Genomic DNA, 13,004 nt, shown 5'->3' with positions numbered 1-13,004 from the left:
TATGCGGATTAAATAATAAATAATGGATTATACAATGGTTATACTTTTATTGGTAGCACAGACGAATCTAGAATTTCTAGAACATGAGTGCACCATTAAAAAAAAGAAAAACAAAGAAAGTATTAAGTGAGAATTGATCTCAATTTCTTTAGGAAAATAACTCATCATTCAACCAAATGCATTATTCAGACTTTTTGGAGCATGCGTACGAACAAATAATATTAGATTAAATTTAAAAAATATGTACATAAAATATCGAATTTGTCGGAGAGACCACGGGTTCACGAGTACAAAAATTTGACAAGTGTATCCAACCATGATTGGTAAATGTTTAATTAATTTGATAAAAGTAAAATATAAGGGCGTAATATAAAATTTGTGTTCGCTTAAAATAAAAAAGAAACTTGAATAAATTTTCATTTTTATTTTTAACTTTAAATTTTGTTAAGATACTTTGGAGGAAGAGCTTCAAAAGGGGATAATACATAATTACTCCATTGAGGTTGTCCCGTTTTTTCAAATGCACCCTTATATTTTGCGGGGATTCTATTACCCCCTGGTTTTGTTTGAACTGTAATAAATACCACCTTTTGAGATAACCACCAGTTTCAAGAAAATCAATAGATGACACGCACCAACCAGCTTGCGCCACATCATTTCTTTTATATTATTTTTACTTTTATTCATTACTTTAATTTTATCTTTATATATATATATATATATATATATATATATATATATATATATATATATATATATATATATATATATATATATATATGGTACCTTCTTCTTCGACGAGCTCAACCTGGTCGGAGATTTTCATCGGCAGAACTTTCTAAGCCTATCAAAAATATTTCAGAACATCACCAAAATACAGAAAAACTCAAGAATTGAAATCAAACTTGACACCAAGTTAGAATCATATTTTTCTGGTAAAACAAAAGAGGTTTTTTGACCGGCGAACCTCCATTGTTAATCTTTTCTAGTTCTCTCTATTGTTTTTGCTAGAATTTTTTTAGTTTTCGAAGAACAAGCCCAATTTTTACTAAAATTCGAGGATTAGTCAATGATATTCCATCCATCCAACAATAAATTTCCGTCAATCCCACCTCCATTTCAGATCTTCTCAAAGGGAAAGAAAAGTTTTTAACTCAACAAAGTAAACTCGAGTCATGGCGGACCCATTTTATATATTGAATTTTAAAGTGTGTTACGAAAAAAGAAAGATATAATACATAAAATCCTCCCTGAACTATACCGAAATTGCTACGATATACCTTAACTTTGCGGGTGTCCTATTACACCCTAAACCTTTTAAAGTGCAATAAATGTCACCCTAAGTGCTGACATGGCATAGAAAACCAAACATTTGGCAAGCAGTGAAATACACACGCTGCCACATATAATTTCGTATTTTTATTTTTATTTTTTTAAATCTATTTCATTTCTTCCTTTTTCTTTTCTTTTTAATTCCAAATGTAATGGAAATATTATTTTGTATTTAAAAAAATAAAAAGGACAATTATTTTTGTATGAACTTGAAAAAATCTTAGAGGTGTTGAGCATATTCGGACGTCGTTGAAGTTTTAAAGTTGAGATTCAAGTGCTAAATTCATTCTAAATCTATAGTTGTAGATGAGATTCGAAAATGAGAAAAGAATTTCGAATCCACAATTGTTGAATCTTGAAAAAGCTTAAAGAACAAAAAAATGGATTTGTCAAAATTCTTGGTTGTTGGCCAAATTGATCAATGGGGGTATGATGATGATGTTGTTGTTAAGTTGAAGTTAAAATTTGAGCTTGATTGGTGCGGATTTGGCCGAGTTTTTATTGAATTTTGATACAAAAAATTAGATTTGGAGCTCTTGAAAATGGGTGATAAAATGGGGATGAAGAGCTCCTGAAAATTAGCTTTGGAATTGACACGTGGCCATTTCTTATAGGTTAGAGGCCCCTTTTTAAGTTCTCACGCCCTTGAAGGAGTTGTTCTCACGCAGTGCTCCACGTCAGCAATAAAGGTGCAAAACAATACGAAAATAAAACTTAGGGGGAGGGGTAATAGGACCCCCGCAAAAATAAGGTGAGTCGTAACAACTTCGGATATAGTTCAGAGGGATTTTATGCATTATCTCAAAAAGAAAAAGAAAGAAAGGAAAGAAAGAGAAAAAATAAAGTAAAAAAAAGGAAGAAGGAGTTATTGTGAAAGTTTGCGGATGATGTGGTTAAAGTGAGGGAAATGGCGGATGGAAGAAAAAGAAACAAGAAAGAGAAAGAGATAATACATAATAATCTTTTGGGATTGTCTCGCTTTACCAGTTGCACCTTCATATGTTGCGGGGTCCTATAACCCCTTGCATTTATTTGAAATGAGATTAATACCCGATAAGAAGTGCTTAACCATTTAAAGGGCCCTACTGATGGTAGGCTATAATCTCGTGTTTTAGTCGCTTATTGCACTCTAATTCACTGAACTTTACTTGTTTTGAGCTTTAATTGGTAGTATTTTACACTTATTGCGTATTTTATGCCTTGTAGGAATGATTTCGAGTTATATAGATGTTGTGGAGCTAAATCAAATAATTGGAGCTTTGAAGTCTAAACAAAAGCCCAATGAATTAAGCCGGGATCGTGTTCGGGGGTCGAGGATCACTTTTGGATGTCAAAAATCAAGGAAGAAGCAACACTCTGAGGAAATGCACTAATGCGACTCACCATGCGTTGCATTGTGCGACGCATCAGTGCAAATGTGCGTCAGAAATTTGAGAAGTTCAGAGACTTGTAATTTTTGGGTATGGCAGAAAAATACACTAATACTAGGCATAGTGTGTGGCATATTGCGTAGCATCAGTACAAAATTCTGTCAGATAAGCTAAGTTCAGAGAGTTTACAACCGAAAAAATTGCACTAATGCTACTCACCCTGCGTAGCATAGTGTGACACATGAAAAGTAATAAGTTTGCAAGTTTTCCTATTTCGGCTAGGAAAAGGTGATTTCATTTGGGCCCGACCCTACTTGGTATAAATACATGAAAAAATATTATTTTCTGGACTTTTGACACATATTCGACCTAAGGAGGCTAAGGAGGAGTTGGAAGAACACGAGCACAAGGATTTCATCATTCCTTCCTCACTCAAGACCCGAGTTTGGATTGAATTTATATTTTCCTATACTTTAATTTTATTTGTGATGAATTTCTCCATATCTATGGAGTAGTTAATTCCCTTTAGGTTTTGATGGATTTGGTGTATTGATGATTGTTTGTGGATTATAACTCTAATTTTATGTATTGAAGCGTTCTTTGGATGATTTAACTGTTGCATCTATATTTACTTGTTCATGTAATCGAGAGAGGCATAACTTGTGATATCTTTGCATTATATTATTGGTTGAGTTTATTAATTTTTCTTAGTAATCGAAAGAGGTTAGTTGAATCATTGATTAAACCTAGTTAAGAGAATAATCGAAAGAGGTTTTCCTAAAGACCGATTCACTACGCATTCTTGTATATCTTCACGTGCTTAAATTGGTTCATCTTGTGAAGTTAAGACTTAATCGAGAGATGAGTTTTTGCTAAACGTTTGAACTAATAATTGGGTGAATTCGAGAGACTCACTTGAACATTAGAAGTGAATTATCTAGAGTTAGATCCCAAACAATTATCTTGCACCTATCCCATCAAAACCCTATCTTCTCCCATTGATAACCTTCTTTGCTTGTTCCTTATACGATTGTCATTAGTCAATAGCTTTAGATTCTTAGTTAATTTTAGTTAGAAATCATATAAATCTCAATTATTGATCATCTTGGATAGCCATCAAGTTAGAAACTACGAGAATACTTTTTAAATCCAATCCCTGTGGAGACGATAATTTTACTATACTATATTTGATTAGCGAGCATAATTTAGGTGTGTGTTTTGAGCTCGTCACCTACACGACCTGAATCTGGATTAGTCAGGTCAATCGATCCGGATATATGATTGTTATACCCCCCCCCCCCCCCAAAAAAAAAAAAAAGCATTTCTCACTAACATTACGGATGGAAAAAAAAACAAGAATGTTTTCTATTGAAATAGCCATTTAATTACATTAACGAGGTCTTTGATTATCACCCAGAAATAGATTTACGGAATAGCGAGTGGCTTAACTATAACGTACAGTACACAGAAATGCAATGCAATTTGAAGAGAAGTGGATTAGAAGAAGCTGTATTCTGAAGATCACTCTTTAATTATATAGTAATTTGGAGTTTAAATACTTATAAAGTATCAACCCAAGCAGATACAGTATTTTCCTCTAGGCCCCGTTGCACATGTCGCACTTTGGTATTTCTCCTGCAAAATCTTTTTGCATGCAGCTACACATTCAGGAACTGTGCACGGATTTATGTCAATTCCAAAGGCACTCTCCACATTTTTTGGAGCCCAAATTAAGACCCCAATCGCCATAATCACCACGATTAGCAGAAATGGTGCTCCACTAATCTGCTTCATTGCCTTAATTTCCGGTTCTTACTAGTTTTAATTTCTGTTTCTGGTATTTGCATATGAAGTACTGCATATAGATGAGTTTTCATGTGTATTTATAGTAAAAAAAATTCAGTCTGTTGATTCCCCCCATTAAGTGGGAAATGAATATTCTATTGCTTAACTAAATGCAGTACCACAAATAGTGTATTCCACTCTTGGTACTTAATTAAATGATGTACCATAACAGTGTATTCCACTCTTAAATGCAGTACCATAATATTGTATTCCACTCTTTGTATTTAACTAAATGCGGTTACCATAATATTGTAGTCCATTCTTCGTATTTACTAAATGCAGTACCATAATATTGTATTCTACTCTTAGTTTTTAACTAAATACAGTACCATAATATTATATTCCACTCTTAAATGCGTACCATAATATTGTATTCCACTCTTGGTAATTAACTAAATGCGGTTACCATAATATATAGTGTATTCCACTCTTTGTATTTAACTAAATGCAGCACTATAATTTTTTATTCCGCTCTTAGTATTAATTAAATGCAATATCATAATATTGTATTCCACTCTTAGCATTTAACAAAGTTAAAGCATGAAGTATGCATAGCACTATCCTTATTTCCTGCCATGTTACTATAACCTCTAATTCAATAAAGAAAAAAACGTTTGGGCGATTTCATGTACTTTTCCACGTGCACGAATTCGATTGGCGGGCTTACCTGATTGGTGATTGAAGTGACGCTTGGACAAAGGATTGAAATATTTTAATTTACAAGGATTAGCATTCTCCAATCATATTCAAGTGATTAAAAAGGTACATTCTTCTTTTGTCTCTCCTTTTTCAGATTTGGAAAATGAATTGGAGCACCACTCTGTGTTATGATTTGCAGGAAAAACAAGACAGAGCACTAATCCAGATGGAGGGGAAAGGGATTAGTACTTTTTTGGTTAAGGGACGAGAAATGGCCCCAAAAGATTCGGACAAACATAAAAGGAAAACCGTATCTTTGTGATTTTTAAGTAAGGAAATGTGGTATTATGCAGGTCTTACTAGGTAGTTCGTTGTGGCGGCAGAACTGAATGTCACAATATATTGATGACCTCATTTTTCGTACACACAAACGAAGGCAATTGTTGGTTAGTTTCTATTAAGTAGTGTTTCATTTAGTTAATGAAATGTATACTATAAAGTGGTTTGAAGTTGGGTAGACGCAAGACATGTTCATCCCCGTGGGTGGACTAATTCTAGAAAAAAGAAAGAAAAAATAACATATATGCCGATTTCACTTAAAGATGCATCTAATAATTATTGATTCATAAGACTCTTTGAGCTTGAATGTACACATATATATTTAAGTAATTTGAAGAAATATCGCATAATTATACATAATCTAGAAAGAGGAGCATGGATTCACATGAGCTCATATCCATACACGTAGATATGCCCTAGTCACATATTGAAAGGGTATGCCATAATATCAAGAATGTCGATCGTGTAGGTATGATAACGATTGAATTACTTTCTGTTTCGGTATAGCGTTTGCTAATGATTTACAAGTGACAGGAGCATTTAGCTTTTGTTTCTCTTTTCATTTTTTGGAGAATGAATAATGGTTTGAGCACCATGATTTGTAGAACAAACAAGAAAGCGCATTGATACATATATGCAGGGGATTAAGGAACGAGATATGGCCTCGAAAAGATTCGGACTAAGCTTAAAGAAATACTGCATCTTCGAATTCTTACTTAAGTATGAAGCAGGTGTAATCTTGTAGTTCGTCGACGGGCGCACAACTAAAAAGTAGCAATATTTTGCTGACATTTTCCATGCACAATATTTGTCTCAGTTTTGCAATGAAAAGAAATCGGTTCCTGCTGCTTACTTCTTTTATCTTTCGCAGACTCAGAGAATTTTGTGGCCTAAAGTCAAAATAAATTTTCATAAATTTCATATTATTATAATGAGACACAAAAGAATCCTACATGATTTTGATCTAGTGGTAAGTGTGCAACACGTGATAAAGTTTGGCTCACATCACAATTTCGAACTCTCCTCTGGACAATGGCATGATATTTAAGTGAAAAAGGCAGACTTGTGGACTTATTATCCATCAATTCAAATTTTGTGCCATAGCCCTCGGGAATTTTTTAGCTAAAAAAGATGAGATATAAAAGAACTTACTTTCTGATGTATGGATCAATCAAATATGGCAAAAAAAAATAGCTAATTTAGAGAATCAGAGTTGAAATTAAAGAGTGAAATCGTCAAAAACATGAAGAAGAAAAAAGTGTACATAAAGAAAAAAATTAGAATTGATGAGAAGGTAAATATACCATTTAATTAATTTAATAAAGGAGAAAATTTATGATTATTTGCTCACTTAGTCATACAACCTCAATCAAATTTTAAAAAATATAAAATTGAAATCTTTTGTTAATAATAATTTTATAAATTATATGTTGTATATAATACTAATATACTAGTAGTATTTTATAATTTTGGGGCCCTTAATATTTGGGGGCCTAAGGCAAGGGCCTCATCTGCCTTACCTTAGAGCCTCCCTGTCTTTTCGGCACGATTGGTTGAGGTTTTGAAAATGCAAATAATAAGTGGGCGTTTGGACATAAGAATGGTAAAATTTTGAAAAAAATCAAGTGAAAATGATATTTGAAAACTACAGTTGTGTTTGGACATGAATATAATTTTGGGTTATTTTTGAAGTTTTGTGAGTGATCTGAGTGAAAATTTTGAAAAATAACTTTTTGGAGTTTTTCAAATTTTCGAAAAATTCCAAAATTCATGTTCAATTGAAAATTTGAAAATTTAAAAATTTATGGCCAAACACTGATTTCGGAAAAAAGTGAATTTTTTTTTTTTTAAAAAGTAAAATTTTTCTTATGTCCAAACGGACTCTAAATATTGAAGTTCTTTAATAACCACATATGAAATTAAATTGGATTAACAATTAGACGACTCAGTGTGTTCCAATACAAAAGCCAACTTTCGATTCACCTGCGGGATCAAGATCAGAAGAGCTCCTCTCTTCTCGAGAATCTATATAAGGAATGGTGTAAGAATAACTATCCCTCGAGCATAGGTTAATTCTCGAAAAGGAATAAAAGAAAAAGTAAGTCTTGAATGAGCCCCATGGCTCTTCTTTTCTCGAGAATCTGTACAAGGAATGGTGTACGAACAACTATCCTCCGAGCACAGGTTAAGTTCATGAGAAGGGGTAGAAGAAAAGTGAAAACTTGATGCAAATAAACGAATTTTTGTTTGAAACTAATTCGACGAATAACTAATCAATTACCTTCCTTTCAGTTATTCTTTTTCGACTCGCAAAATTTAATGGTTGTAGAACTGATGTGTTCAGGATGGTATTTTGATTGACTTTTAAGATGGTCAAATCATCTTTAAACTCTTTTTAATTTCTTTAAGTATTTGACAAAGTTAAAAAATACTTAAAATAAATTAAAAACTACTTAAAACAAATCAAAAACAATAAACTAGGCAACCATAACTTATTGTTTTTTGGCTAAAAAATTATTTATTACTTAAAAACTATTTTTTTAAGCCAATCCAAACAAGCTCTAGGACTCGGATGCTTTCTTCCGTGCCATACACCATTAGAGAAAAATAGAAGAAGAGGAACACTATTTTAACACTATTTCATTAGAGAGGATCTAAGGAATCCTTGAAGGGAACACTATTTAAACAAAAATAGAAGAGGAATGCAAGAAATTTAAATTCTGTGCCAGCTAGTAACTAGTATTTTTTTTGCACTACAATGTAAATCTTTTGCACTATGATGTTAAAAGTTGACCTATGACTTAATTTGGGCATATATACCCAGAAATTTATTCTGTTAATCTGTTTTTTTCCTGACAACTGTGTGAAAGAAGGGGGATACAAAAAGACAGCATCAGTACCTATCTTTGACTGATAATTACAATACTCCAAACTAAAAGTTTCATGTAACAGAGAAACAAACAGACTGCAAACTTATAGGTTGTGAAGGTCAAACTTTGGCATCAGTTGGTCTTGGGTTCCAGTTCCTTGATATTTTCTGGGTACAAGACTTTCTGGACACCACTGTAATCCAATATTTTCTTTCTGGGCGAAGTTCCCGAACCGGTAAGGCACAGCAGCCTCAAAATCCAGTCAACAACTTCTGGGCAGAAAACCTTCCACAAGTAGGTGACCCTGACCCAAGATGGCACAGTAACATATCTCTCTCCGCGACAAGCCCCATTAACGATGGTTTTGGCACATTCTTCTACTTTGACTACTGGGATTATGCCCACTTGAACCTAGTTTATTCAGTAAACACAAATTAAACTCATGACACCGTGATTCATTTTGTAGCCAGTTCCCCAACTGGGGACAGCGAAAATCATTACTATCACGTAAACTTTTAAGTTTTTAATTTAAAGTCAAGTATCCTGAAATATAACTGGAATTGAAACTTACACTACAATCTATTAGACCCACAAAGAATTAAGTTCAATTTACAGTCAATCTCCATACCTGAATAAAAAATGTAGTCGGTTCGCTAAAATAATATCTAAATTCACTATCTAGAATAAGTGTACATCTTAATATCTAGGACTTAGCAAGTTCATCACGCAGGGTTTCTCGAGTGATGGTGGAGAAAAAAATCTACCTACATCAGGTACGTTTGCACCAAATTACATTAAGTGATAATGTACTTATAACCATGATTTAATGATAAAAGTTCATGTGAAACTAACAAATCATGTCATTGCAAACGTGCAATATTTTGTGCAATCGAGAGAGAATAGAGACAAAACACAAACTTACATCCCTCATTTGAGTTTTAACATCCACTTTGCCAGTCTTGTTTATGAATTTCCCTTGTGTCATTTCTGATTCAACGTAGCCAGGTGTGACCAATGTTATCTTGATATCCTGTCCGAATTCAACTCTCAACGTATCGAAAAATTGTGCCATTGCTGCTTTGCTTGCCTACAATAATTAAAAATAGGGGGGTCAAAATGAAATATGAATGTCGCCTGGGGGTTAAAATAATAAAACACTAAAATTGGTGGACTTACACAGTAAAGGCTCAATCTTGGAGTAGGCACCCAAGAAGCTGAAGAAGATAGCACAATGACCCTACCTTCACTATATCTCAGATACGGAATTGCAAATCGTGTCATGTAGACCGAACCCCAGAAGTTAATGTCCTGCAAATTCCAATTAATCAACTTCTTGATGGCAACTTACACTAGGATAAATTAAGCTAAATAGTTGTTCATTCAATCGCTTAAACTAAACTTCTTCCCGTGCCTCAACAATGGATGATCTTGGTAAATAGTCACTTTTCAGGTCGGCTATTAGAGTTTAGTCATATTTGAATTATATCGGCAAAATAGCTGCTTATTAATGTTGAAATACAAGTCTGGACAAAAATACCCCTATCAAAAAACACGGAACAACTCCAAGAATGACTACTGAACTTTGAAATTTACAAGTTCAAAATCCAAGAATTGTTCCAGCAGTTTGAATAACCTGAAGCGGTAGCTCTCAATTGTTGAAGTATAATTTGAATACAACAAATCATGAATCGTTCCTGGATTTTACATTAGAAAAGGTTCAAAAACCAGTAGTTTTCCTTGATTTTGTATTTAAAAGTTTAATATTTGCTGAAGTATAATGTGAATTTAAAAATCATAAATTGTCCTGAATTTTCGTGAATTTTGCACTAGTAAAGGTCAAAACCAGTATTTTTTTGAATTTTATATTTAATGGTTAAAAATTGCTAAAGTATAATGTGAATTCAAAAATCATGAATGTTCCTAAATTTTCCTGAATTTTGCACTATTAAAGGTTCAAAAACCAATAACTTTTCCGGTTTAAAAGTTAAAATTGATGAAGTATAATGTAAATTCAAAAACATTGAACCGTTCTTGAATTTTTCTAAATTTTGCACTACAAAAGTTCAAAAGCCATGAATATTCATGGAGTTTGAATTTTTTACTAGTACAGGTTCAAAGTTGCTGAGTGCATTATGAATTAAACCCAACATAATTTTCATAGATTCCACTTGTCAAAGTTTCGAACTCCAGTATCGATTACTAAAATTCTGTTTCGTGATTTAGTTAGGGGCGAACACGTTAATTTAATCGTATCATTATTTTTGGCGACTTTGCCATAACAATTTAAAATATGGCTAAACTCTAATAGTCACCCCCAAAAGTAGTCAACCTAGCTAATTTTTAGCTCAACATTGCAAAATAGCCCATTAATTTATATTAGTTTCATTATTTTGTGGTAGTATGGCCCAAAGGTTTTCTATAATTTACCTAGGTAATATTACGCGTACTATTGTGGTGGCAATCGGCATTTAATTAAAACTTCAAACCATTTGTATATACTGATTTCCATTTGCACATTTACACATGACATGAATATATTTAGTAAAATTATTACCATGACAGATCTAAAGTTGGTGATCTCTTCTGTTTCATCAAACAGAGAAACTGCCGTAACTCCAGCATTATTAACCAGATGGTCCACTGCAATTCACACATGGAAAAAGTTAGTCAAAAGACAATTAAAGGTTTCAAAAGCTAAGTACGAGAATATATAAAACAAATTGAATCTCACATCGTCCAAAATGGCTCATGGTTTTATCAACAATCCTTTTACAGTCTTCAACTTTTGAAACATCTGCTGGTACGACTAAAACATCAGGGGAGCCTAGGTCTAGTGCCCTTTCAGCTACTTCACGTAGACTCTTCTCTCTTCTCGCTGCAATAGTTAAGCATGCACCTCTTCTGGCGTATTCATATGCCAAATACTGCAAAGTCAAGAATTTAATTCTAGCTATCAAACCGTCTGCCTCAAACCGTAAATAACTTAACATTCCACCAAGGGGACTATTTAGCCTGTTCAACCTTTTTGGAACATGAACTAGCAAATGATTTTAGATCAATTCTAGAAAATATGTAGATAAAATAATACTTAGTTTACAAAAAGATCATGGATTCACGTGCAATATAATTTGAGCTTAAATCCGCCCCTAGACAGAGAATCATCCACTCTAAAAGTTGGATGAGTGAGTTTCCAACAGGGGGAGCTAGGTAGAAATAAGGGGTTAAATTAAATCCCCTTGTTGAACAATTATATTGTGCAAATAGGAAAAAATAATTATGTATAAACCGTAGAAAAAATTCTAGTGGAATAGTAAAGGGGCTCAATTGATTTTAGCCACAAGTTTAAATCCAAATTCTAAGTGTGACATTGTAAAACAAAATCTTTCTGACTTCGCCACTGAGTTTTAACGTGGGATGTTTAACGGAAAGTAAATAAGTGAATAACCTCGCCGATGCCAGAGGAAGCTCCTGTGATGATGACAACCTTGCCAGAAACATCCTCACTAAAAAAAGTACCTAAGATTGAAAGGAACCACTTGAAAAATTGATAGGGTGGCAAGAAAAACAACAAGCTGAAGAAGGTAAATGGAGGAGCTACTAAGTTGAGAAATTTGTGAATTAAGTCCAATACCACCATGGTTTATTGCTTAATTAGCAGTTGCTCTGATCTTACAGAGAAATGAAACTATGGATTAGAAGCTGTGCAATGGAACTACGTTTATTTAGTGTGACATAAAGAACAAAGAAAGGGAAAAGAAATAGTTGGATATGCATGAAAACGTGGAAGCGGTGTTTGTATTTGGTAGTTTGTTTGAAGCAAAATCGACACGTAAACTCACTTCAAGCAGTCGTGTCGCTCTTCTCATGCTTATATCGTTCTTCCTCGAAAATAGGATAGGTTGAAACTATTTTTTGTTTTGTAGGATACCAAATTACCAATCAATTTATGTCAACCTTAATCAACAATAGATGAAATTATGATATAATCCTACTCAATTCGTGAACTGGCAAGACTATTTGGAACCTGCAGATGTTTGAAAATTGCGGAAATTAATCCCATAAAAAGTTTGTAAATTCAACAGTTCGTATTACTGTCCAATAAAAGCTGTAGCCACATGCATGCGTCATACTTGGGTAAGTTTGTTTTCGTTTAAGAGCAAAATACATAATTTACCATTCACCTTCCAGCGAAATCTATGTTACGCGCCTCACGTTCACGGAAAACCCTTTACACACATAACCTTCAAAAAGTGTGTTTAAGATACACCATTTTATGCTTGATCAATTTTTCAGATAACGTGGAAGGCCCTAATAGGATCGTGACACATGTCATTGACTTTAAAAAGGAAACAAATATTAAAAATTACAATTAAAACCCATCTTCTTCGTTTTCCCATTTTCTATCTTAAACACCATTGTTGCTTCTACCATAATTGTTTGTGAGAAAGTTTTCAACAACACCAATATTCAACCACACTATCTAAACAACTAGTCAAAAATAATCGACCAACAAATTGAATTCAATAACCCAATAATCAATAAGATCCAATTGAATTTTCAAGCTTTTTTCAATCCCCAACAATGGTGGATTCTAGATTTTTTTCACCAA

At 33.3% G+C, this 13,004-nt stretch overlaps 1 protein-coding gene across 1 annotated transcript; it reads right to left on the bottom strand.

Annotated features, from left to right (window-relative positions):
• Nucleotides 1-8,322: 8,322 nt before the first annotated feature.
• On the bottom strand, nt 8,323-12,188 carry LOC104119679 (11-beta-hydroxysteroid dehydrogenase A-like). The gene is made up of 6 exons (XM_009631253.4): nt 11,841-12,188; nt 11,127-11,319; nt 10,950-11,035; nt 9,572-9,703; nt 9,318-9,482; nt 8,323-8,806 (listed from the first exon to the last, which is right to left on the bottom strand). The coding sequence occupies exons 1-6, from the start codon at nt 12,030-12,032 to the stop codon at nt 8,528-8,530; spliced, it is 1,047 nt and encodes a 348-aa protein (XP_009629548.1). The 5' UTR covers nt 12,033-12,188; the 3' UTR covers nt 8,323-8,527.
• Between the last annotated feature and the right edge of the window lie 816 nt (nt 12,189-13,004).

The sequence above is a fragment of the Nicotiana tomentosiformis genome, chromosome 3 (assembly GCF_000390325.3).
Source record: "Nicotiana tomentosiformis chromosome 3, ASM39032v3, whole genome shotgun sequence".
In the NCBI taxonomy this organism is placed as follows: domain Eukaryota; kingdom Viridiplantae; phylum Streptophyta; class Magnoliopsida; order Solanales; family Solanaceae; genus Nicotiana; species Nicotiana tomentosiformis.
The sequence above is the reverse complement of the archived record's forward strand: the minus strand, read 5'-3'. Positions and strand labels throughout refer to the sequence as shown.

Coding starts and splice junctions, on each gene's coding strand:
- LOC104119679 (XM_009631253.4), bottom strand. CDS start 12,032: ATGGTGGTATTGGACTTAATTCACAAATTTCTCAACTTAGTAGCTCCT. Junction 11,320..11,840: donor CTTCCTCTGGCATCGGCGAG/GTTATTCACTTA, acceptor TTGACTTTGCAG/TATTTGGCATATGAATACGC. Junction 9,483..9,571: donor CAAGATTGAGCCTTTACTGT/GTAAGTCCACCA, acceptor TAATTATTGTAG/GCAAGCAAAGCAGCAATGGC.